Source organism: Drosophila biarmipes, unplaced genomic scaffold, assembly GCF_025231255.1.
Source record: "Drosophila biarmipes strain raj3 unplaced genomic scaffold, RU_DBia_V1.1 ptg000004l, whole genome shotgun sequence".
Classification (NCBI taxonomy): domain Eukaryota; kingdom Metazoa; phylum Arthropoda; class Insecta; order Diptera; family Drosophilidae; genus Drosophila; species Drosophila biarmipes.
In genome coordinates this window covers 2330506-2358254 of record NW_026114526.1, presented here as the reverse complement: position 1 = coordinate 2358254, position 27749 = coordinate 2330506, and the positions used below count along the sequence as shown (strand labels likewise).

At 34.7% G+C, this 27749-nt stretch overlaps 1 protein-coding gene and 1 long non-coding RNA gene across 4 annotated transcripts in view; both read right to left on the bottom strand.

Moving 5' to 3' along the window:
* Positions 1 to 9911, bottom strand: part of LOC108026904 (serine/threonine-protein kinase haspin homolog) — a 66017-nt gene extending 56106 nt beyond the window's left edge. For all 3 annotated transcript variants that reach the window (XM_050889588.1, XM_050889589.1, XM_050889590.1), the window contains exons 1-3: positions 9774 to 9911; positions 9568 to 9654; positions 8651 to 9515 (exon numbers count right to left, since the gene is read on the bottom strand). In XM_050889588.1, the coding sequence (XP_050745545.1) occupies positions 8651 to 9515; positions 9568 to 9632 (930 nt within the window). In that variant the 5' untranslated portion in view covers positions 9633 to 9654; positions 9774 to 9911. The remainder of the gene's footprint in view (positions 1 to 8650; positions 9516 to 9567; positions 9655 to 9773) is intronic.
* Positions 9912 to 18865: 8954 nt separating this feature from the next.
* On the bottom strand, positions 18866 to 26938 carry LOC127011654 (uncharacterized). The gene is made up of 3 exons (XR_007764843.1): positions 26300 to 26938; positions 19458 to 19779; positions 18866 to 19397 (listed from the first exon to the last, which is right to left on the bottom strand). It is a non-coding gene; the product is annotated as an uncharacterized LOC127011654 (long non-coding RNA).
* Positions 26939 to 27749: the final 811 nt, after the last annotated feature.

Below are 27749 nucleotides of genomic sequence, written 5' to 3'. Positions count from 1 at the left end.
AGTGTGCGATGACCCTGCTCTGCTTCATATCGTGCTTGCTGCGAGGCTAGATGCTCAATCAGACAGGGAACACTGTGTTTAGAGCACACGGTTTCCCGTCGCCGAACTCTATTGCTTAACTCTGACGATGTGCCAGGTTCTGATACAGATTATTTAAGGCTTCAACCTGGAGTTCAATTTTTGGCGCTGACCCTCCCTTCTTGTATCTAAACCCAACTAGACCCCTAAGTATAATTCCCGTTGCAATTTCTTGGTAGTTTTTCAAGTCCTCAAGCTCTTCACTATTTTTCACCAACTTTTACATTTAAAAAAATTCACCCAAATCGGAAAAAAAATTGTGTTTCTAAACTTTTTGTACAAAGTATCTATCATAAAGTTAGGCCCGTAACTTTAATATTTCATTTGGTGTTGATAGATTACTTAAATGTAGTGATTGAACAAACACATGATAAAATCCTAAATGAAAACCTCAAGAAAGGTATCTAATCAATTTATTAGAGTGCGATTATAATTTAATTTAAATTTTTTTTATTTCCCTTTTGACCTAAATGTACTTACTATAACATCAAAATATTTTAACTTTCTAATTTTATGTATGACCGGTTACGGCTTCAATTCGAAAAAGACTGACTTCTTAATTGAAAAATCTTATTCAACGAGCCCCTATGAATTTATACATATAATATATATTATATATATATACATATTTTTACATGTCAGACGTCAAAAAGCTTTTTTGGTTTCCTTTGGGGGCTAAAACTCTGTGCCGCTGTCGACATAAGCAGATAAGTCGGTACAGCGAAGAAGAGAATCTTTGACTTCGAAAAAGAAAGCTGGCATGTCACTCCGTATTCACAAGGTAATTTACAAGTGAAACTTTTTTTCGGAGCTAAAGGAATAAGCTTCGAGAGTTGAACGGAAGCTTGTGTTTATTTTACGTTTAGTTTATTTATCTTAGCATGAAAATTGGGCGCGTCTTTCATAATTATTGGCAAAGGAAAAGTCAGAATGTTGAACAAAGGCAAAGGCAATGTTCCCAAGGGCAAAGGCAATATCGCTGACATTAAATAATGACACAAGCGAATAAAGGGCAACAGCAATACGTTTATCAAGTGAAATGTTCCTGCTTCTTGTTCGCCTAACCAAAACTCACTTTAATAATGTTTAAAATTATTAAGACGATTATCAATTCTTTAATTTAGAATTACCTAATACATTATTGTAAACATTCAATGGCTGATAAGCATTTTAATCTAATTTTGATTTAATTTGAAGTTATTAATATTGATTACAATTTATTGTATTATTTCAACATTTATACAAAACAAAAACAAATATTAATCTACGTACCCTACCTACGTGGGATTGAATTTGTACAAAAAAAACATTTTAGTAAAAATGATGTACCTAATTAGGCTAACAAATCTGGAGGAATTGGAGGTTGGTTCGGTTGTTTAAATAAATAAATACATTTTATCAAAATATTAATTTTTATATGAAAAATATACGTCAAGTTAGCAAAACAACTTTTGATATACAAACTTATTTCCTATTGAGAATTTGCCGTTATTTAATTTATTTTTCCTCAAATTTTAACGTGTTTTGCTTAGTTTATATCAACACTTACGGTGTTTTGCCGTTATCTATGAATTAAACTTAAAGGTTTTGTAAGTGTTTTTAACTGGTATTTTGCCGTTATCTATCCATAAAATATTTGTGCAAGAAATAATTTGTCGCTCCATTTTTATTCCCGTTACTCGTAGAGTAAGTGCCAACATTTTTAATGCCGCTCTGCTTATGTATCTATTTGCTTATGTATGTAATTCCCTTTTGCTCCTTTAAGCTGAGTAACGGGTATCTGATAGTCGAGGCAATCGGCTGAAGCGCTCTTCCTTGTTAAAATGTATGTTTTAATTCCGGTCGTCACTATATTTTTACCTCGTTAAGACCTGTTTTTGTTTGATTATATAAGAACACCAAAAAAGTCACTAAATAATTGAATTGCCATTCCTAACTAAGTACAACGCTGATGTTAGCAGAGCTCTGGTTTCGTCGACGTCAGACTTGCAAAATTCCTGAGAAACAGGATGGATAACATTAAACAGAGCTGATTTTGAAAATGTGGACCAATTTTAAGTGAGAGTAGGGAAAAACTGAACTCCTCTCTTGAAATCATCGGTAGTTCCCGAAAACTGAACTGCTACTCTTTGTCGCTGCAAATAAACTTCTTCGTTTTTGGCAAAGTGTGCGATGACCCTGCTCTGCTTCATATCGTGCTTGCTGCGAGGCTAGATGCTCAATCAGACAGGGAACACTGTGTTTAGAGCACACGGTTTCCCGTCGCCGAACTCTATTGCTTAACTCTGACGATGTGCCAGGTTCTGATACAGATTATTTAAGGCTTCAACCTGGAGTTCAATTTTTGGCGCTGACCCTCCCTTCTTGTATCTAAACCCAACTAGACCCCTAAGTATAATTCCCGTTGCAATTTCTTGGTAGTTTTTCAAGTCCTCAAGCTCTTCACTATTTTTCACCAACTTTTACATTTAAAAAAATTCACCCAAATCGGAAAAAAAAATTGTGTTTCTAAACTTTTTGTACAAAGTATCTATCATAAAGTTAGGCCCGTAACTTTAATATTTCATTTGGTGTTGATAGATTACTTAAATGTAGTGATTGAACAAACACATGATAAAATCCTAAATGAAAACCTCAAGAAAGGTATCTAATCAATTTATTAGAGTGCGATTATAATTTAATTTAAATTTTTTTTATTTCCCTTTTGACCTAAATGTACTTACTATAACATCAAAATATTTTAACTTTCTAATTTTATGTATGACCGGTTACGGCTTCAATTCGAAAAAGACTGACTTCTTAATTGAAAAATCTTATTCAACGAGCCCCTATGAATTTATACATATAATATATATTATATATATATACATATTTTTACATGTCAGACGTCAAAAAGCTTTTTTGGTTTCCTTTGGGGGCTAAAACTCTGTGCCGCTGTCGACATAAGCAGATAAGTCGGTACAGCGAAGAAGAGAATCTTTGACTTCGAAAAAGAAAGCTGGCATGTCACTCCGTATTCACAAGGTAATTTACAAGTGAAACTTTTTTTCGGAGCTAAAGGAATAAGCTTCGAGAGTTGAACGGAAGCTTGTGTTTATTTTACGTTTAGTTTATTTATCTTAGCATGAAAATTGGGCGCGTCTTTCATAATTATTGGCAAAGGAAAAGTCAGAATGTTGAACAAAGGCAAAGGCAATGTTCCCAAGGGCAAAGGCAATATCGCTGACATTAAATAATGACACAAGCGAATAAAGGGCAACAGCAATACGTTTATCAAGTGAAATGTTCCTGCTTCTTGTTCGCCTAACCAAAACTCACTTTAATAATGTTTAAAATTATTAAGACGATTATCAATTCTTTAATTTAGAATTACCTAATACATTATTTTAAACATTCAATGGCTGATAAGCATTTTAATCTAATTTTGATTTAATTTGAAGTTATTAATATTGATTACAATTTATTGTATTATTTCAACATTTATACAAAACAAAAACAAATATTAATCTACGTACCCTACCTACGTGGGATTGAATTTGTACAAAAAAAACATTTTAGTAAAAATGATGTACCTAATTAGGCTAACAAATCTGGAGGAATTGGAGGTTGGTTCGGTTGTTTAAATAAATAAATACATTTTATCAAAATATTAATTTTTATATGAAAAATATACGTCAAGTTAGCAAAACAACTTTTGATATACAAACTTATTTCCTATTGAGAATTTGCCGTTATTTAATTTATTTTTCCTCAAATTTTAACGTGTTTTGCTTAGTTTATATCAACACTTACGGTGTTTTGCCGTTATCTATGAATTAAACTTAAAGGTTTTGTAAGTGTTTTTAACTGGTATTTTGCCGTTATCTATCCATAAAATATTTGTGCAAGAAATAATTTGTCGCTCCATTTTTATTCCCGTTACTCGTAGAGTAAGTGCCAACATTTTTAATGCCGCTCTGCTTATGTATCTATTTGCTTATGTATGTAATTCCCTTTTGCTCCTTTAAGCTGAGTAACGGGTATCTGATAGTCGAGGCAATCGGCTGAAGCGCTCTTCCTTGTTAAAATGTATGTTTTAATTCCGGTCGTCACTATATTTTTACCTCGTTAAGACCTGTTTTTGTTTGATTATATAAGAACACCAAAAAAGTCACTAAATAATTGAATTGCCATTCCTAACTAAGTACAACGCTGATGTTAGCAGAGCTCTGGTTTCGTCGACGTCAGACTTGCAAAATTCCTGAGAAACAGGATGGATAACATTAAACAGAGCTGATTTTGAAAATGTGGACCAATTTTAAGTGAGAGTAGGGAAAAACTGAACTCCTCTCTTGAAATCATCGGTAGTTCCCGAAAACTGAACTGCTACTCTTTGTCGCTGCAAATAAACTTCTTCGTTTTTGGCAAAGTGTGCGATGACCCTGCTCTGCTTCATATCGTGCTTGCTGCGAGGCTAGATGCTCAATCAGACAGGGAACACTGTGTTTAGAGCACACGGTTTCCCGTCGCCGAACTCTATTGCTTAACTCTGACGATGTGCCAGGTTCTGATACAGATTATTTAAGGCTTCAACCTGGAGTTCAATTTTTGGCGCTGACCCTCCCTTCTTGTATCTAAACCCAACTAGACCCCTAAGTATAATTCCCGTTGCAATTTCTTGGTAGTTTTTCAAGTCCTCAAGCTCTTCACTATTTTTCACCAACTTTTACATTTAAAAAAATTCACCCAAATCGGAAAAAAAATTGTGTTTCTAAACTTTTTGTACAAAGTATCTATCATAAAGTTAGGCCCGTAACTTTAATATTTCATTTGGTGTTGATAGATTACTTAAATGTAGTGATTGAACAAACACATGATAAAATCCTAAATGAAAACCTCAAGAAAGGTATCTAATCAATTTATTAGAGTGCGATTATAATTTAATTTAAATTTTTTTTATTTCCCTTTTGACCTAAATGTACTTACTATAACATCAAAATATTTTAACTTTCTAATTTTATGTATGACCGGTTACGGCTTCAATTCGAAAAAGACTGACTTCTTAATTGAAAAATCTTATTCAACGAGCCCCTATGAAGTTATACATATAATATATATTATATATATATACATATTTTTACATGTCAGACGTCAAAAATCTTTTTTGGTTTCCTTTGGGGGCTAAAACTCTGTGCCGCTGTCGACATAAGCAGATAAGTCGGTACAGCGAAGAAGAGAATCTTTGACTTCGAAAAAGAAAGCTGGCATGTCACTCCGTATTCACAAGGTAATTTACAAGTGAAACTTTTTTTCGGAGCTAAAGGAATAAGCTTCGAGAGTTGAACGGAAGCTTGTGTTTATTTTACGTTTAGTTTATTTATCTTAGCATGAAAATTGGGCGCGTCTTTCATAATTATTGGCAAAGGAAAAGTCAGAATGTTGAACAAAGGCAAAGGCAATGTTCCCAAGGGCAAAGGCAATATCGCTGACATTAAATAATGACACAAGCGAATAAAGGGCAACAGCAATACGTTTATCAAGTGGAATGTTCCTGCTTCTTGTTCGCCTAACCAAAACTCACTTTAATAATGTTTAAAATTATTAAGACGATTATCAATTCTTTAATTTAGAATTACCTAATACATTATTTTAAACATTCAATGGCTGATAAGCATTTTAATCTAATTTTGATTTAATTTGAAGTTATTAATATTGATTACAATTTATTGTATTATTTCAACATTTATACAAAACAAAAACAAATATTAATCTACGTACCCTACCTACGTGGGATTGAATTTGTACAAAAAAAACATTTTAGTAAAAATGATGTACCTAATTAGGCTAACAAATCTGGAGGAATTGGAGGTTGGTTCGGTTGTTTAAATAAATAAATACATTTTATCAAAATATTAATTTTTATATGAAAAATATACGTCAAGTTAGCAAAACAACTTTTGATATACAAACTTATTTCCTATTGAGAATTTGCCGTTATTTAATTTATTTTTCCTCAAATTTTAACGTGTTTTGCTTAGTTTATATCAACACTTACGGTGTTTTGCCGTTATCTATGAATTAAACTTAAAGGTTTTGTAAGTGTTTTTAACTGGTATTTTGCCGTTATCTATCCATAAAATATTTGTGCAAGAAATAATTTGTCGCTCCATTTTTATTCCCGTTACTCGTAGAGTAAGTGCCAACATTTTTAATGCCGCTCTGCTTATGTATCTATTTGCTTATGTATGTAATTCCCTTTTGCTCCTTTAAGCTGAGTAACGGGTATCTGATAGTCGAGGCAATCGGCTGAAGCGCTCTTCCTTGTTAAAATGTATGTTTTAATTCCGGTCGTCACTATATTTTTACCTCGTTAAGACCTGTTTTTGTTTGATTATATAAGAACACCAAAAAAGTCACTAAATAATTGAATTGCCATTCCTAACTAAGTACAACGCTGATGTTAGCAGAGCTCTGGTTTCGTCGACGTCAGACTTGCAAAATTCCTGAGAAACAGGATGGATAACATTAAACAGAGCTGATTTTGAAAATGTGGACAAATTTTAAGTGAGAGTAGGGAAAAACTGAACTCCTCTCTTGAAATCATCGGTAGTTCCCGAAAACTGAACTGCTACTCTTTGTCGCTGCAAATAAACTTCTTCGTTTTTGGCAAAGTGTGCTGATGAGTGAAACAGAAAGAAACAAAAAAATTTACAAAAGGCACCCACAATGATACATAACTACAAATGTACCCTGCAGCAAGAGGACAAACATTTAAATATCTCCTTTAGTCCAGAATACACTTCTGGAACTCAATAAAAAACTAGAAAGGAAATTAACTTCGACAAGCTGAAGTTTGTATACCCTTGCAGTTATAAGAAATAATCAACATTATTAACACCATGTTCAATTTTTAAGGATTGTTGCTAGCTACAGTAAAATTAAAAAAAAAACTATTTCATTATTTCTCTGACCGTTTTTTGACAGCTATATGTTAGAGTCGTCCAATTCTTATTAAATTTTATTCAAAATTCTTAGAAATATAAAAAAATATATAAAAATAACAATATGTCAAAAACACCGAAGCTATAATTTGATTCATATTATTTTATCACCCATTTTCCGATATTTCCTATGACAGCTATATGATATAGTCATCCAATTTTGAAAAAATTTAATTCAAAATTTAGATCTAATAAGAAAATGCTATTTCCAAGCGTAGGAGGATATATGTTAAAAAACACAAAAGATTTAATCTTTTCATATAATTTTTCTATTAATTTTCCGATCGTTCCTATGGCAGCTATATCATACAGTCGTCAGATTTTGTTAAAATTATATTCGAAATCCAGAACTAATTAAAAAATGTTATTTCCAGGCTTAGGAGGTATATATATATTAAAAAACGATAAAGATATAATTTTCTTTAAATTTTTTTCTGCAATCTCAATTAACTTAGCAGAAAATTGATCATATTTGGCTATAACTTTTTAGTAAATCGTCCGTTTGAAATTATTTTTGGTTTTAATAATAATAAGAATATATTCGCATTTAAAGTTTTTTTGCTGAAGCAAACTGCTGAGAAGGAGATCTCAGCGTTAATACGGACAGACGAAAATGGCTAGATGGACTCGTGTGGGGATCCTGATCAAGAATATATAAACTTCCATCTATCTGCTTCCTACTATTCACTTTCCGAAGAATCTAACATTTTAATCTACAAGTAACGGGTTTATAAATATATTTATCACGTATATGTCACTTCAGCACAGTAGAAAGCAGGTACAAAATACGATAAAACATTTTAACAAAAACAAAATTATTGTCTTCTATCTTGGAAAGGAGAAAGAAAAAAAACAAGAGAAAACGCTATTGGCTATACCATCGTCCATCAAATACCCGCTACTCGGCTTATAATGCGATGGAGAAAAGCCACCCAGTTAAGTTTTTTATTTCTTTGTAACTTTTTAATAAATGTTCTGATTTCAAAAATTTTGATTGATAATCAAAATAAAATTGCATTTCGATTTTCTCAAAATCTTCAAAATTGTGGGCTCTAGACAAGTTTTCGATTGGGCATTTCCCACATGTCTGGGACCATGTCTACAAACATACAAAACCATTATAAGAAAAATTAATACAAAATATTTTAAAATTTTGTACGCTTGATTTTGCAATTCTACAAGCATTTGTAAATTCACTTCTGAGTGACTTCCAGATGTGACTTTGGTGGTATCGCATTCGGATCGCGGGAGTGACTCGAGAAGTTTCGCCGAAGTGCTACCGCGATCCGAATGGGAAATTGCGGATGACCGTTTTCTTCTTTTAGAAGTCACTAAGCAGTTCCCTCCGCGATGTAATATGCTTGTAGGGTATAAAATAACACTTAGTGTAGCTTATTTTAAGCACAATACAAAAAAAATATACGTGTTTAATATTATTTATAATAATATATTGTTTTACGTGCCGGAGTTTCTTAAGAGATCCCGTAGGCTATTCTGCCCAGTGGGCTTATTTAAATTTAAATGCCTTTATCACTTGTAACGGTGGGTACTCAATGCTATAAATTGTAATATTAATACCCAAAAAAAATTACCTTTTTCATGTTTGCGAATCCTTGAATGCTGCTCATTTTGTTAGTTATAATTATTTCTGGCCAAATTTGACTAAATGTTTTTTGTTTTTCTCCATTTACTTCAATAGAACCATCGATGGGTATTATTTTCAAAACTATATCATTTTTATGTTTGCTGCATTCCTTAAGATTTGCATTGTAGCGAAAGACTTCTCCGTAAGCCCCTTCGCCTATTTTGTGGGTATTTAACATTTTATATTGTGAATATGCATCATTAAATTTAAAGGGCTTGTCTTGATTGCAATATTTAAATAAGTCTTGTTGACAAATGATATTTCCTTTTTTCAAGTCTTTTAAATATGTAGTCTTCCGATTCTGGCATACTGAGCTCGTGTTTTCAGATTTTTCGCTTACATTTATGACATTTAATTGAGTTCGTCGAAAAATGTTTAGTGACTTACGCCACTTTCCTGGTTTTAGTAAAACACCAACCGTTTTATTTGATTGGTTACTAACACCAACAATTGTATTTGATTGATTACTTAATCGTTTTGAACCATAAGAAGCCCATTTACTACATCTTTCAATTTTGTTTTCTAATGGTACTACTAAGCCGTCTCTTTTTATTGTGATCAACTCATCATCCTTATCGGAATAGCATTTATCAGTGCTGCCTCGAAAACCATCAAGTTGTATGCAGTTGATCGGTGACAAAGTGCAATTAAACAAATCTTTGTCTAAACCTTTATAATTCGGTGTTGATATAGATCCACATCGATTGGAACTTTTTGGTGTACAACCTTTTATACTGTAGGTGCTGTTTTCTACACTTGTGTCGATATTAAATGATACTCTTACACTCTTTAAGTTAGGATTACACATTTGCCTAAAAGCAATATTATGTTTAATTGTAAACATTTCAATGAATAATTTCTTACGATCTTGGTTCCAATAGTTTATCAAACGAATCCTTCCATCTTTCATCTCCTGATGATTTGTCCATGTTGTTTATGTATTTTTAATAGCTGATAAATAAATAATTGATATTTTATAATTTATTTATTTTTTTGTGGATTTAATGATAGACTTGTTGGTCGCGAGATCACTGCCGCATAGATCACGTATTGTTTTATAATTTACTGACCATTTAAAGCGCATTTCAATGCTATGATTGTTTACATCCTCAAGCACTAGAGCTGGAAGAAATTCGATGCCAACATCGATTACATCGTTTTTTTTTGCCGATGCATCGTTTCGGTTTTGAAAAAATCGATATATCGAATCCATTATAAAATTATTATTTAGCTCATTTTTTCCAAAAACCAGTGGACAGCCAAAATTTAAATATTTTTAGGTTATAGTTTATAGAAATGTGGTTCTTTAACAAAAAATAAAAAATATAGATGTTAAAAAATTTAAAAATAAAATTAATTTGTTCAATTTAATAGATTTTTTTTCGAAAAGATCACTGAGAATCGAGTTTTTCCAGCTCTACCAATCAATGCCACTTGAAACTGTTTGTGTAGCGTTCACACAGAGAAACATTGACGGAAACATTTGCAATCAATGTTTTTGTGTCATTGGTGCGGAGATTTAGCGATGATTAAGATATTTTTAAATATTCCACTGCCGGTGTAAGAGAAAAGCGGCGGTGGATTTTAACAATGGATTGACCGTTAGGATTTATAAAACTAATTCAAACATATGAATATTTTCTGACCACTAATTTTGTTTGCTTATTCCAGGAACCCCTATGCAAAACTTTGTCTCCGCCTTGATAGAGGAAGTGCGGAAGTTCCAATGTGTGGAACCAATTCACGAAAACGTAAGTTTTTGTACGTAGTATTTAATTTTTATTTATAAGATTTATTTGTTAGGTTTCGGGACTTTTTTCAGAACAAAATCCAGTACAACTGCAATAGCGCCGTTTTAATTAAATGTTGTTGGTGCAGGCCCAAGGCGCCTCCCAACGGCTGGGAGCCCAGCAATTGATCCCATTTTGAAAATAAGTATTGCTCCATTTTGAAGGAAATATATCCTTCATGGCAGGACAAGAAAAAGCCATTCTAAGGCGCACCCACCTCCGAATTTGTTGATTAGAATGGATATAGTAAAATAACCGTATACTTAAATGGGTCTAAACGGGTTTAACTTGTTTAACTAAACTGCCTAAAATAGCCTCTATTGAATTTTCACTACGCTTGCCTAGATGGAAAACTCATCAAAGATTAAATTGCTAGTACTAATCATTTAGCGCTAAAAATATTCCACATGCTAGCGTTCAATTTCAATTCCAATTAGATTTGAGTTGTTTTGCATTTTTTTCGGAGCAACTGAATTTAGGATACAGTTTGTATAGTTTGTATATGCCGATCAGCTGTTTGCTTCAAGCGAGCCTCTATATAAAAAAGAATTGCTGTTGCAATTTCAGGTAGTTGTGTGAAAATTATCCAACCAGTGAAACCAGGCCGCTTATGGCTTTTATAAGCAATAATTTCAATCTCTGTATTCGCCTTTGTCTTTGCCTTTGGCTTTGAGGTTCGAGCCCGATCTTGGTTCGCCAGCTAAATTAAACAAATCAAAATTAAAGTGGTTATTTAACCCGTGAAGCCAGGCCGCTTATGGCTTTTATAAACAATAATTTCAATCTCTCCATTCGCCTTTGTCTTAGATTTTGGCTTTGAGGTCCGAGATCGGATATTGGTTCCCCAGCTAAGTTAAACAAATCAAAATTAAAGTAAACATTAGCTTCCGTTTGAAGACCAATCAACCTTTTGCGTTCCAAGCGTCCGCCAAATTGCATCGGTCAGCATAATTGAATTTAACAATGAGAATTTAACAATGAGTTTCATCTTAAGCTTTTAATCTGAACATACCCTTCAGTTCCAAAATAAAAGTTTCCCGGAGAAAACTTCCGGAATTCCGGACATGTCCTGGCGCACGGGACGCCCCATAGGAAAATTGCATGGGATGTCCGCATTTTCCTAGGGGAAAATGTACAGGGAATTTTTCGAAGTCCCCCAAGATTTTCCCTGTTCCTTATACTCATTTTTCAAGGGACTTCCCCGTGCAAGGTAAACGTCCCAGGGAAACCCCATCGGAAATTCGTGATTTTCCGGGGACTTTACCGTTCAAGGGAAACGTCCCAGGGAAATCCCATCAGAAATTCGCGATTTTTCCAAGCAATTTCCCGTGCAAGGGACACCTCCCAAGGAAATGCCATCGGAAATTCGCCATTTTTCCTGTTGAGTTTAAAATACATAAGTTAATATTAATTTACTTTTAACTATTTTTTATTTAAATTGTTCAATTTACATTTTGTGTAGAATTACAATTACTATTTGCAAGTTTTTATTTTTTTTTTTTAATAATTTGTATTTAATATTTAACATCGTTTTTCTGTCCGGGTCCTCGAAACCCTTGTCCAACTTTACTTGTATACTTGTTTAATTAACTTTTCAAAATGTATAAAACCCTTTGAGGGATTTCATCACGCCACTTTCGGGTAACGGAACCAGAATTTTTTGGGATATGTTATAAAACCTATAAATAATCTCAAAAAGGGACGTTCTTTAAACGTGGATCAACACACAACATCTTCAACTTAAGGAAGCACTTACCTGACTTAATTTTTTGGAATAAATTCAAATGCGTCGCAGCGCACAATTTAAACAGCCGTTGCTTCTTTTTTTAAACCGCAAACAGAATGCACCAGGTCTTCTTCTTCTTTTGGTTTCTTTCTAAACATAACGGAGAGACGCTAAAATGAGCAACGGCCGAAGGTTGCCCTCTGAGAGCCGAGGGCAGCCAGATTATAAGACACATATATAGAGGGTAATATCCGAAGACCTGCCTGTCTTTTTTGCCGAAATGCTTTCGTCGGAAGTCTTCTACGCTGCTCCAAATTCTCTGCTGACGTCGACAGCAGCATATAGTTTTAGGCAGAAAATAAAACAGAACAGCTTTTTGCACTCGAAAATGTCCCGGCGACGGGACTGCAGAAATGAAGGGACCTATGTTGTAGCTACTCCCGTTACTCGTAGAGTACAAGGGTATACTAAATTCGTAGAAAAGTATGTAACAGCTGGAAGGGAGCGTTTCCGACCCCATAAAGTTGGACAGGGATTGCGAGGACCCGGACCGAAGAGCGATGTTAAATATTAAAAAGAAATTATTAAAAAACAAGAAAGGAAGTTAACTTCGGCAAACCGAAGTTTGTATACCATTGCTGTTATAAGAAATAATCAACTTTAGTAACACCATATGAAATGTTTAAGGATTGTTGCTGGCTTCAGTGATATTAAAAAAAAAACATTTATTTATTTTTTTCGATTTTTATTAAATTGAATTCAAAATTCTTAAAAATATAAAAAATTATATAAATTTTGGGAAAGTTTCAGCCCGATAGCTTTAACACTGAGAGAGTTATTTGCGTAGAAACGGACGGACAGACGGACATGGCTCGATCGACTCGTCTAGTGACGCTGATCAAGAATATATATACTTCTGACTGAAATCATTATACCCTCTGCAAGGGTATAAAAAACACAGACTTGCAAATAATAATTGTAATTCTACAGAACATTTAAATTATACAATTTAAATAAAATATAGTTAAAAGTAAATTAGTATATATATATTTAAAATTCAATATTTGGAAAGGTGAAACTCCATGGAAAAATTGCGAATTTCCGATCGGATTTCCCTGGACCGTTTCCCTTGCACGGGAAAGTCCCTGGTAAAATCGCGAATTTCTCTGGGACGTGAGCCTTGCACGGGAAAGTTCATGGAAAAATGAGTATAAGGAACAGGGGAAATCCTAGGGGACTTCAAAAAAATTTGCTGTATATTTTACCCTCGGAAAAACGGACATCCCATAAAATGTTCCTATAGGGCGTCAAGGGGTATTCCCTGTGTACCAGGAAATGTCCCCTTGGAATACCGGGAGGATTCTCCTGGGAAACTTTTTTTGGAATAAAAGGGGTATTTTGCCTTTGGTTTTATAGCACTATCAGGCAATTCATGCCTTCTGTCGGTTTCTCCGCAGTGCACGTTAATCATCGGGTATCTATTCCAGATTTCTGTAAAAAAAACAACTGCCAACTCGCTTACCTAAAAACATCCTTGCACACCAAGATAGGATTTCAAATAGATTTTTATCTGTTGTCGCAATAGATTTGTATCTATTGCTGAAAGAGAGAAAGTGAAGGTAATGTAAGAGATATTAATTTCTAATAGGCTAATATATTTCAGTTAAAATTTTGTCCTTCAAATTACTATTTACGTCTTTCAAACGTTGTCAAAACGTTTTTATATTACGATTTCTAAGCACTTTTTCTGGTTGCTCTAAAACGGATCTAAAGATTTCAAATTCAATTTTAAGCTTTTGATAACGCTAATATAGTTCAGGTACCGATGAGGCCACTACATATCAGTTGAAGTATTGTTTGTAGTCTAAAAGATGCAGGTGCTATAGTCTTTCGGGAATTGTGGTCGTTCGAGTAGGCGTGACGCCCTGCCATGTGGTGCGCAGAAGGTCCAGGAATCTTCATGCCAAGTCTGTCTCTTCTAGCTTTATAGTTTCCGAGATCTCAGCGTACATACGGACATGTCTAGGTCGACTCGGTTAATGATCCTGATGAAGAATATATATACTTTATGGGGTGGGAAACGCTCCCTTCTAGCTGTTACATACTTTCCGACGAATTTAGTATACCCTTGTACTCTACTAGTAACGGGAGTAGCTACAACGTACAACGTCGATGTCAGCAGAGAATTCGGAGCAGCGTAGAAGACTTCCGACGAAAGCATTTCGGCAAAAAAGAGAGGCAGGTCTTCGGATATTACCCACTCTTTCTGTGTCTTATTATCTGGCTGCCCTCGGCTCTCAGAGAGCAACCTTCGGTCGGTGCTCTTTCTTACATCTGTCTGTTGTGTTTAGAAAGAAACCAAAAGAAGAAGAATACCTGGTGCATTTTGGTTGAGTTATAAAAAGTAAAGCAACGGCTGTTTAAATTGTGCGCTGCGACACATTTGAATTTATTAATAAAAGTGATATTTTTTGAAAAAAATCAAGTCAGGTAAGTGCTTCTTTAAGTGGAAGATGTTGTGTGTTGATCCACGTTTAAAAAACGTCCATTTTTGAGTTTTATTATAGGTTTTGTAACATAACCCCAAAAATTCTGGTTCCTATACCCGAAAGTGGCGTGATGAAATCCCTCAAAGGCTTTAAACAGTTTGAAAAGGTAAATATACAAGAATACAAGTAAAACACATTTTTTTAAGCACATGCCCTTATTTTTTTCAGAAGCGTTGGACAGAATTTCAAGGACCCGGACCGAGAAGCGATGTTAAATATTAAAAACAAATTATTAAAAAACAAGAAAGGAAGTTAACTTCGGCAAACCGAAGTTTGTATACCATTGCTGTTATAAGAAATAATCAACTTTAGTAACACCATATGAAATTTTTAAGGATTGTGGCTGGCTTCAGTGATATTAAAAAAAAACATTTAATTATTTTTTAGACCATTTTTTTTTTGACATTTATATGTTATAGTAATCGAATTCAAAATTCTTAAAAATATAAAAAATTATATTCCCAATATTATGAGATAATATGTCAAAGAGCCCCAAAGCTATAATTTTTTTATATTATTTTACCTCTAATTTTCCGATCGTTCCTATGGCAGCTATATGATATAGTCATCCGATTTTGAAAAAATTGAATTCGAAATTCAGAACTAATGTTATTTCCAAGTTTATAATGTTTTATATTAAAAAATACCGAAGATATAATTTTTTAAAAAATATTTTCCCCGATAATTCCTATGGGAGCTATAAGGTATAGTTGTCCGATCCGTCTGGTTCTACCTGCAGTAGAAAGAAGACTTTTGGAAAAGTTTCAGCCCGATAGCTTTAACACTGAGAGACTTATTCGTGTAGAAACGGACGGACAGACGGACATGGCTCGATCGAATCGTCTGACGCTGATCAAGAATATATATACTTCTGACTGAAATCATTATACCCTCTGCAAGGGTATAAAAAACACAGACTTGCAAATAATAATTGTAATTCTACAGAACATTTAAATTATACAATTTAAATAAAAAATATAGTTAAAAGTAAATTAATATATATATATTTAAAATTGAATATTTGGAAAGGATAAACTACATGGAAAAATCGCGAATTTCCCATGGGATTTCCCTGGGACTTTCCCTTGCACGGGAAAGCCCCTGAAAAAATCGCGAATTTCCGTTGGGATTTCCCTGGGCCGTGTGCCTTGCACGGGAAAGTTCATGAAAAAATGAGTATAACGTACAGGGAATATCCTAGGGGACTTCAAAAAAATTTCCTGTATATTTTACCCTCGGAAAGAACGGACATCCCATAAAATGTTCCTATAGGGCGTCCAGGGTTATTCCCCGTGTACCAGGAAATGTCCCCTTGGAATACCGGGAGGATTCCCCTGGGAAACTTTTTTTGGAATAAAAGGGGTATTTTGCCTTTGGTTTTATAGCACTATCAGGCAATTCATGCCTTCTGTCGGTTTCTCCGCAGTGCACGTTAATCATCGGGTATCTCTTCCAGATTTCTGTAAAAAAAAACAACTGCCAACTCGCTTACCTAAAAACATCCTTGCACACCAAGATAGGATTTCAAATAGATTTTTATCTGTTGTCGCAATAGATTTGTATCTATTGCTGAAAGAGAGAAAGTGAAGGTAATGTAAGAGATATTAATTTCTAATAGGCTAATATATTTCAGTTAAAATTTTGTCCTTCAAATTACTATTTACGTCTTTCAAACGTTGTCAAAACGTTTTTATATTACGATTTTTAAGCACTTTTTCTGGTTGCTCTAAAAACGGATCTAAAGATTTTAAATTCAATTTTAAGCTATTGATAAGGCTAATATAGTTCAAGTACCGATAAGACCACTACATATCAGTTGAAATATTGTTTGTAGTCTAAAAGATGCAGGCGCTATAGTCTTTGGGGAATTGTGGGCGTTTGCGTAGGCGTGGCGCCCTGGTGAAACAAACTTGTGGTGCGCAGAAGGTCCAGGAATCTTCATGCCAAGTCTGTCTCTTCTAGCTTTATAGTTTCCGAGATCTCAGAGTACATACGGACATGGCTAGGTCGACTCGGTTAATGATCCTGATGAAGAATATATATACTTTATGGGGTGGGAAACGCTCCCTTCTAGCTGTTACATACTTTCCGACGAATTTAGTATACCCTTGTACTCTACTAGTAACGGGAGTAGCTACAACGTAGGTCCCTTCATTTCTGCAGTCCCGTCGCCGGGACATGCTCGAGCGCAAAAAGCTGTTCTGTTTTTTTTTTTCTGCCAAAAACTGTATGCTGCAGTCGACGTCAGCAGAGAATTCGGAGCAGCGTAGAAGACTTCCGACGAAAGCATTTCCGCAAAAAAGAGAGGCAGGTCTTCGGATATTACCCTTTCTTTCTGTGTCTTATAATCTGGCTGCCCTCGGCTCTCAGAGAGCAACCTTCGGTCGGTGCTCTTTCTTACATCTCTCTGTTGTGTTTAGAAAGAAACCAAAAGAAGAAGAATACCTGGTGCATTTTGGTTGAGTTATGAAAAGTAAAGCAACGGCTGTTTAAATTGTTCGCTGCGACACATTTGAATTTATTAATAAAAGTGATATTTTAAAAAAAAAAACAAGTCAGGTAAGTGCTTCTTTAAGTGGAAGATGTTGTGTGTTGATCCACGTTTAAAAAACGTCCATTTTTGAGTTTTATTATAGGTTTTGTAACATAACCCCAAAAATTCTGGTTCCTATACCCGAAAGTGGCGTGATGAAATCCCTCAAAGGCTTTAAACAGTTTGAAAAGGTAAATATACAAGAATACAAGTAAAACACATTTTTTTAAGCACATGCCCTTATTTTTTTCAAAAGCGTTGGACAGAATTTCAAGGACCCGGACCGAGAAGCGATGTTAAATATTAAAAACAAATTATTAAAAAACAAGAAAGGAAGTTAACTTCGGCAAACCGAAGTTTGTATACCATTGCTGTTATAAGAAATAATCAACTTTAGTAACACCATATGAAATTTTTAAGGATTGTGGCTGGCTTCAGTGATATTAAAAAAAAACATTTAATTATTTTTTAGACCATTTTTTTTTGACATTTATATGTTATAGTAATCGAATTCAAAATTCTTAAAAATATAAAAAATTATATTCCCAATATTATGAGATAATATGTCAAAGAGCCCCAAAGCTATAATTTTTTTATATTATTTTACCTCTAATTTTCCGATCGTTCCTATGGCAGCTATATGATATAGTCATCCGATTTTGAAAAAATTGAATTCGAAATTCAGAACTAATGTTATTTCCAAGTTTATAATGTTTTATATTAAAAAATACCGAAGATATAATTTTTTAAAAAATATTTTCCCCGATAATTCCTATGGGAGCTATAAGGTATAGTTGTCCGATCCGTCTGGTTCTACCTGCAGTAGAAAGAAGACTTTTGGGAAAGTTTCAGCCCGATAGCTTTAACACTGAGAGACTTATTTGCGTAGAAACGGACGGACAGACGGACATGGCTCGATCGAATCGTCTGACGCTGATCAAGAATATATATACTTCTGACTGAAATCATTATACCCTCTGCAAGGGTATAAAAAACACGGACTTGCAAATAATAATTGTAATTCTACAGAACATTTAAATTATACAATTTAAATAAAATATAGTTAAAAGTAAATTAATATATATATATTTAAAATTGAATATTTGGAAAGGATAAACTACATGGAAAAATCGCGAATTTCCCATGGGATTTCCCTGGGACTTTCCCTTGCACGGGAAAGCCCCTGAAAAAATCGCGAATTTCCGTTGGGATTTCCCTGGGCCGTGTGCCTTGCACGGGAAAGTTCATGAAAAAATGAGTATAACGTACAGGGAATATCCTAGGGGACTTCAAAAAAATTTCCTGTATATTTTACCCTCGGAAAGAACGGACATCCCATAAAATGTTCCTATAGGGCGTCCAGGGTTATTCCCCGTGTACCAGGAAATGTCCCCTTGGAATACCGGGAGGATTCTCCTGGGAAACTTTTTTTGGAATAAAAGGGGTATTTTGCCTTTGGTTTTATAGCACTATCAGGCAATTCATGCCTTCTGTCGGTTTCTCCGCAGTGCACGTTAATCATCGGGTATCTATTCCAGATTTCTGTAAAAAAAACAACTGCCAACTCGCTTACCTAAAAACATCCTTGCACACCAAGATAGGATTTCAAATAGATTTTTATCTGTTGTCGCAATAGATTTGTATCTATTGCTGAAAGAGAGAAAGTGAAGGTAATGTAAGAGATATTAATTTCTAATAGGCTAATATATTTCAGTTAAAATTTTGTCCTTCAAATTACTATTTACGTCTTTCAAACGTTGTCAAAACGTTTTTATATTACGATTTTTAAGCACTTTTTCTGGTTGCTCTAAAACGGATCTAAAGATTTCAAATTCAATTTTAAGCTTTTGATAACGCTAATATAGTTCAGGTACCGATGAGACCACTACATATCAGTTGAAGTATTGTTTGTAGTCTGAAAGATGCAGGTGCTATAGTCTTTCGGGAATTGTGGGCGTTCGAGTAGGCGTGACGCCCTGCCATGTGGTGCGCAGAAGGTCCAGGAATCTTCATGCCAAGTCTGTCTCTTCTAGCTTTATAGTTTCCGAGATCTCAGCGTACATACGGACATGGCTAGGTCGACTCGGTTAATGATCCTGATGAAGAATATATATACTTTATGGGGTCGGAAACGCTCCCTTCTAGCTGTTACATACTTTCCGACGAATTTACTATACCCTTGTACTCTACGAGTAACGGGAGTAGCTACAGCATAGGTCCCTTCATTTCTGCAATCCCGTCGCCGGGACATGCTGGAGCGCAAAAAGCTGTTCTGTTTTTTTTTTTCTGCCAAAAACTGTATGCTGCAGTCGACGTCAGCAGAGAATTCGGAGCAGCGTAGAAGACTTCCGACGAAAGCATTTCCGCAAAAAAGAGAGGCAGGTCTTCGGATATTACCCTCTCTTTCTGTGTCTTGTAATCTGGCTGCCCTCGGCTCTCAGGGGGCAACCTTCGGTCGGTGCTCTTTCTTACGTCTCTCTGTTATGTTTAGAAAGAAACCAAAGAAAGAAGAAGACCTGGTGCATTTTGGTTGAGTTATGAAAAGTAAAGCAACGGCTGTTTAAATTGTGGGCTGCGACTCATTTGAATTTATTAATAAAAGTGGAAGATGTTGTGTGTTGATCCAAGTTTAAAAAACACCATTTTTGAGATTTTTTATAGGTTTTGTAACATAACCCCAAAAATTCTGTTTCCTATACCCGAAAGTGGCGTGATGAAATCCCTCAAAGGCTTTAAACAGTTTGAAAAGGTAAATATACAAGTATACAAGTAAAACACATTTTTTTAAGCACATGCCCTTATTTTTTTCAGAAGCGTTGGACAGGAATTTCGTGGACCCGGACCGAAATGCGATGTTAAATATTAAAAACAAATTATTAAAAAACAAGAAAGGAAGTTAACTTCGGCAAGCCGAAGTTTGTATATCATTGCTGTTATAAGAAATAATCAACTTTAGTAACACCATATGAAATGTTTAAGGATTGTTGCTGGCTTCAGTGATATTAAAAATAAAAACATTAAATTATTTTTTAGACCATTTTTTTGACATTAATGTTTTAAAGTAATCGAATTCGAAATTCTTTAAAATATAAAAAATTATATTCCCAATATTATGAGATAATATGTCAAAGAGCCCCAAAGCTATAATTTTTTTATATTATTTTACCTCTAATTTTCCGATCGTTCCTATGGCAGCTATATGATAATTCAAAATTCTTAAAAATATAAAAAATTATATTCCCAATATTATGAGAAAGCTATTATGACAAAGCTATAATTTTTTTATATTATTTTACCTCTAATTTTCCGATCGTTCCTATGGCAGCTATATGATATAGTCATCCGATTTTGAAAAAATTGAATTCGAAATTCAGAACTAATGTTATTTCCAAGTTTATAATGTTTTATATTAAAAAATACCGAAGATATAATTTTTTAAAAAATATTTTCCCCGATAATTCCTATGGGAGCTATAAGGTATAGTTGTCCGATCCGTCTGGTTCTACCTGCAGTAGAAAGAAGACTTTTGGAAAAGTTTCAGCCCGATAGCTTTAACACTGAGAGACTTATTTGTGTAGAAACGGACGGACAGACGGACATGGCTCGATCGAATCGTCTGACGCTGATCAAGAATATATATACTTCTGACTGAAATCATTATACCCTCTGCAAGGGTATAAAAAACACAGACTTGCAAATAATAATTGTAATTCTACAGAACATTTAAATTATACAATTTAAATAAAATATAGTTAAAAGTAAATTAATATATATATATTTTAAATTCAATACTTGGAAACTCCATGGAAAAACCGCGAATTTCCTATGGGATTTCCCAGGGACGTTTCCCTTGCACGGGAAAGTTCCTGGTAAAATGGCGAATTTCCGATTGAATTTTCCAGGGACGTGTGCCTTGCACGGGAAAGTCCATGGAAAAATGAGTATAAGGAACAGGGGAAAGCCAAGGGGACTTCAAAAAAATTTCCTGTATATTTTACCCTCGGAAAGAACGGACATCCCATAAAATGTTCCTATAGGGCGTCCAGGGTTATTCCCCGTGTACCAGGAAATGTCCCCTTGGAATACCGGGAGGATTCCCCTGGGAAACTTTTTTTGGAATAAAAGGGGTATTTTGCCTTTGGTTTTATAGCACTATCAGGCAATTCATGCCTTCTGTCGGTTTCTCCGCAGTGCACGTTAATCATCGGGTATCTCTTCCAGATTTCTGTAAAAAAAACAACTGCCAACTCGCTTACCTAAAAACATCCTTGCACACCAAGATAGGATTTCAAATAGATTTTTATCTGTTGTCGCAATAGATTTGTATCTATTGCTGAAAGAGAGAAAGTGAAGGTAATGTAAGAGATATTAATTTCTAATAGGCTAATATATTTCAGTTAAAATTTTTTCCTTCAAATTACTATTTACGTCTTTCAAACGTTGTCAAAACGTTTTTATATTACGATTTTTAAGCACCTTTTCTGGTTGCTCTAAAACGGATCTAAAGATTTCAAATTCAATTTTAAGCTTTTGATAACGCTAATATAGTTCAGGTACCGATGAGACCACTACATATCAGTTGAAGTATTGTTTGTAGTCTGAAAGATGCAGGTGCTATAGTCTTTCGGGAATTGTGGGCGTTCGAGTAGGCGTGACGCCCTGCCATGTGGTGCGCAGAAGGTCCAGGAATCTTCATGCCAAGTCTGTCTCTTCTAGCTTTATAGTTTCCGAGATCTCAGCGTACATACGGACATGGCTAGGTCGACTCGGTTAATGATCCTGATGAAGAATATATATACTTTATGGGGTGGGAAACGCTCCCTTCTAGCTGTTACATACTTTCCGACGAATTTAGTATACCCTTGTACTCTACTAGTAACGGGAGTAGCTACAACGTAGGTCCCTTCATTTCTGCAGTCCCGTCGCCGGGACATGCTCGAGCGCAAAAAGCTGTTCTGTTTTTTTTTTCTGCCAAAAACTGTATGCTGCTGTCGACGTCAGCAGAGAATTCGGAGCAGCGTAGAAGACTTCCGACGAAAGCATTTCCGCAAAAAAGAGAGGGAGGTCTTCGGATATTACCCTCTATATATGAGCCTTATAATCTGGCTGCCCTCGGCTCTCAGAGGGCAACCTTCGGCCGGTGCTCTTTCTTGCGTCTCTATGTTATGTTTAGAAAGAAACCAACAGAAGAAGAATACCTGGTGCATTCTGGTTGAGTTATGAAAAGTAAAGCAACGGCTGTTTAAATTGTGCGCTGCGACACATTTGAATTTATTAATAAAAGTGATATTTTTTGAAACAAAATCAAGTCAGGTAAGTGCTTCTTTAAGTGGAAGATGTTGTGTGTTGATCCACGTTTAAAAAACGTCCATTTTTGAGATTTTTTATAGGTTTTGTAACATAACATTAAAAATTCTGGTTCCTGTACCCGAAAGTGGTGTGATGAAATCCCTCAAAGGGCTTAAACAGTTTCAAAAGGTATATATATACAAGTATACAAGTAAAACAAATTTTTGTAAGCACATGCCCTTATTTTTTCAGAAGCGTTGGACAGGAATTTCGTGGACCCTTACTGAAATGCGATGTTAAATATTAAAAACAAATTATTAAAAAACAAGAAAAGAAGTTAACTTCGGCAAGCCGAAGTTTGTATACCCTTGCTGTTATAAGAAATAATCAACTTTAGTAACACCATGTAAAATTTTTAAGGATTGTTGCTGGCTTCAGTGATATTGAAAAAAAACATTTGTTTATTTTTTTAGACAATTTTTTCGACATTTATATGTTATAGTAATCCGATTTTTATTATATTGAATTCAAAATTCTTAATCCCCAAAGCTATAATTTTTTTATATCATTGTACCTCTAATTTTCCGATCGTTCCTATGGCAGCTATATGATATAGTCATCCGATTTTGAAAAAATTGAATTTGAAATTCAGAACTAATGTTATTTCCAAGTTTATAATAATAATAAATAATAATATTAATTGTTTTTTAAATTTTTTCCCCCATAATTCCTATGGGAGCTATAAGATATAGTTGTCCGATCCGTCTGGTTCTACCTGCAGTAGAAATAAAACTTTTGGGAAAGTTTCAGCCCGATAGCTTTAACACTGAGAGAGTTATTTGCGTAGAAGCGGACGGACAGACGGACATGGCTCGATCGACTCGTCTAGTGACGCTGATCAAGAATATATATACTTCTGACTGAAATCATTATACCCTCTGCAAGGGTATAAAAAACACAGACTTGCAAATAATAATTGTAATTCTACAGAACATTTAAATTATACAATTTAAATAAAATATAGTTAAAAGTAAATTAATATATATATATTTTAAATTCAATATTTGAAAAGGTGAAACTCCATGGAAAAATTGCGAGTTTCCAATCGGATTTCCCTGGACCGTTTCCCTTGCACGGGAAAGTCCCTGGTAAAATCGCGAATTTCCGATGGGATTTCCCTGGGACGTGTGCCTTGCACGGGAAAGTTCATGGAAAAATGAGTATAAGGTACAGGGGAAATCCTAGGGGACTTCAAAAAAATTTCCTGTATATTTTACCCTTGGAAAGAACGGACATCCCATAAAATGTTCCTATAGGGCGTCCAGGGTTATTCCCCGTGTACCAGGAAATGTCCCCTTGGAATACCGGGAGGATTCCCCTGGGAAACTTTTTTTTGGAATAAAAGGGGTATTTTGCCTTTGGTTTTATAGCACTATCAGGCAATTCATGCCTTCTGTCGGTTTCTCCGCAGTGCACGTTAATCATCGGGTATCTATTCCAGATATCCAAGTCTGACTTTTCTAGCTTTATGGTTTCCGAGATCTCAGCGTACATACGGACATGGCTAGATCGATTCGGAGATCATTTCGGCAAAAAAGAGAGGCAGGTCTTCGGATATTACGCTCTCTTTCTGTGTCTTATAATCCGGCTGCCCTCGGCTCTCAGAGAGCAACCTTCGGCCGGTGCTCTTTCTTGCGTCTCTCTGTTATGTTTAGAAAGAAACCAAAAGAAGAAGAATACCTGGTGCATTTTGGTTGAGTTATAAAAGTAAAGCAACGGCTGTTTAAATTGTGCGCTGCGACACATTTGAATTTATTAATAAAAGTGATATTAAAAAAAAAAAAAAATTAAGTCAGGTAAGTGCTTCTATAAGTGGAAGATGTGTGTTGATCCACGTTTAAAAAACGTCCATTTTTGAGATTTTTTATAGGTTTTGTAACATAACCCCAAAAATTCTGGTTCCTATACCCGAAAGTGGCGTGATGAAATCCCTCAAAGGGTTTAAACAGTTTGAAAAGGTAAATATACAAGAATACAAGTAAAACACATTTTTGTTAAGCACATGCCCTTTTTTTCAGAAGCGTTGGACAGGGATTTCGAGGACCCATACAGAAAAGCGATGTTAAATATTAAAAACAAATTATTAAAAAACAAGAAAGGATGTTAACTTCTGCAAACCGAATTTTTATACCATTGCTGTTATAAGAAATAATCAACTTTAGTAACACCATGTGAAATTTTTAAGGATTGTTGCTGGCTTCAGTGATATTAAAAAAAAACATTTGTTTATTTTTTTAGACAATTTTTTCGACATTTATATGTTATAGTAATCCGATTTTTATTATATTGAATTCAAAATTCTTAAAAATATAAAAAATTAAGTTCCCAATATTATGAGATAATATGTCAAAGAGCCCCAAAGCTATAATTTTTTTATATTATTTTACCTCTAATTTTCCAATCGTTCCTATGGCAGCTATATGATATAGTCATCCGATTTTGAAAAAATTTTATTCGAAATTCAGAACTAATGTTATTTCCAAGTTTATAATGTTTTATATTAAAAAACACCGAAAATATAATTTTTTTTTAAATTTTCCCCGATAATTCCTATGGGAGCTATAGGATATAGTTGTCCGATCCGTCTGGTTCTACCTGCAGTAGAAAGAAGACTTTTGGGAAAGTTTCAGCTCGATAGCTTTAACACTGAGGGACTTATTTACGTAGAAACGGACGGAAAGACGGACATGGCTCGATCGACTCGTCTAGTGACGCTGATCAAGAATATATATACTTCTGACTGAAATCATTATACCCTCTGCAAGGGTATAAAAAACACAGACTTTCAAAAAATAATTGTAATTCTACAGAACATTTAAATTATACAATTTAAATAAAATATAGTTAAAAGTAAATTAATATATATATATTTTAAATTCAATATTTGAAAAGGTTAAACTCCATGGATAAATCGCGAATTTCCGATGGGATTTCCTTGGGACGTTTCCCTTGCACCCGAAAGGCCCTGGTAAAATCGCGAATTTCCAACGGGATTTCCCTGGGACGTTTCCCTTGCACGGGAAAGTCCCTGATAAAATCGCGAATTTTTGATGGGATTTCCCTGGGACGTGTGCCTTGCACGGGAAAGTCCATGGAAAAATGAGTATAAGGAACAGGGAAATCCTAGGGGACTTCGAAAAAATTTCAGAGAGCAAACTAATTCTACAGAAAATTTAAATTATACAATTTAAATAAAATATAGTTAAAAGCAAATTAATATATATATATATTTTAAATTCAATACTTGGAAAGGTGAAACTCCATGGAAAAACCGCGAATTTCCTATGGGATTTCCCAGGGACGTTTCCCTTGCACGGGATAGTTCCTGGTAAAATGGCGAATTTCCGATTTGATTTCCCAGGGACGTGTGCCGTGCACGGGAAAGTCCATGGAAAAATGAGTATAAAGAACAGGGGAAATCCAAGGGGGACTTCAAAAAAATTTCCTGTTTATTTTACCCTCGGAAAAAGCGGGCATCCCATAAAATGTTCCTATAGGGCGTCACGGGGTATTCCCCGTGTAACACGAAATGTCCCCTCGGAATACCGGGGGGATTCCCCTGGGTCCCCAGGTTTCTCCGCAGTGCACGTTAATCATCAGGTATCTATTCCAGATTTCTGTAAAAAAAATCATGTGCCAACTCGCTTACCTAAAAGCATCCTTGCACACGCACTTCCGGTGCGCAGAAGGTCCAGGAATCTTCATGCCAAGAATGTCTCTTCTAGCTTTATAGTTTCCGAGATCTCAGCGTACATACGGACATGGCTAGGTCGACTCGGTTAATGATCCTGATGAAGAATATATATACTTTATGGGGTCGGAAACGCTCCCTTCTAGCTGTTACATACTTTCCGACGAATTTAGTATACCCTTGTACTCTACGAGTAACGGGAGTAGCTACAGCATAGGTCCCTTCATTTCTGCAATCCCGTCGCCGGGACATGCTGGAGCGCAAAAAGCTGTTCTCTTTTTTTTTTCTGCCAAAAACTGTATGCTGCTGTCGATGTCAGCAGAGAATTCGGAGCAGCGTAGAAGACTTCCGACGAAAGCATTTCGGCAAAAAAGAGAGGCAGGTCTTCGGATATTACCCTTACCTCTGTGTCTTATAATCTGGCTGCCCTCGGCTCTCAGAGAGCAACCTTCGGTCGGTGCTCTTTCTTACATCTCTCTGTTGTGTTTAGAAAGAAACCAAAAGAAGAAGAATACCTGGTGCATTTTTGTTGAGTTATGAAAAGTAAAGCAACGGCTGTTTAAATTGTGCGCTGCGACACATTTGAATTTATTAATAAAAGTGATATTTTTAAAAAAAAAACATGTCAGGTAAGTGCTTCTTTAAGTGGAAGATGTTGTGTGTTGATCCACGTTTAAAAAACGTCCATTTTTGAGTTTTATTATAGGTTTTGTAACATAACCCCAAAAATTCTGGTTCCTATACCCGAAAGTGGCGTGATGAAATCCCTCAAAAGCTTTAAACAGTTTGAAAAGGTAAATATACAAGAATACAAGTAAAACACATTTTTTTAAGCACATGCCCTTATTTTTTTCAGAAGCGTTGGACAGGGATTTCGAGGACCCGGACCGAGAAGCGATGTTAAATATTAAAAACAAATTATTTAAAAACAAAAAAGGAAGTTAACTTCTCCAAACCGAAGTTTGTATACCATTGCTGTTATAAGAAATAATCAACTTTAGTAAAACCATGTGAAATTTTTAAGGATTGTTGCTGGCTTCAGTGATATTGAAAAAAAACATTTATTTATTTTTTTAGACCATTTTTTTGACATTTATATGTTATAGTAAACCGATTTTTATTAAATTGAATTCAAAATTCTTAAAAATATAAAAAATTATATTCCCAATATTATGAGATAATATGTCAAAGAGCCCCAAAGCTATAATTTTTTTATATCATTTTACCTCTAATTTTCCGGTCGTCCCTATGGCAGCTATATTATATAGTCATCCGATTTTGAAAAAATTGAATTCGAAATTCAGAACTAATGTTATTTCCAAGTTTATAATAATAATAAATAATAATATTAATTGTTTTTTAAATTTTTTCCCCCATAATTCCTATGGGAGCGATAAGATATAGTTGT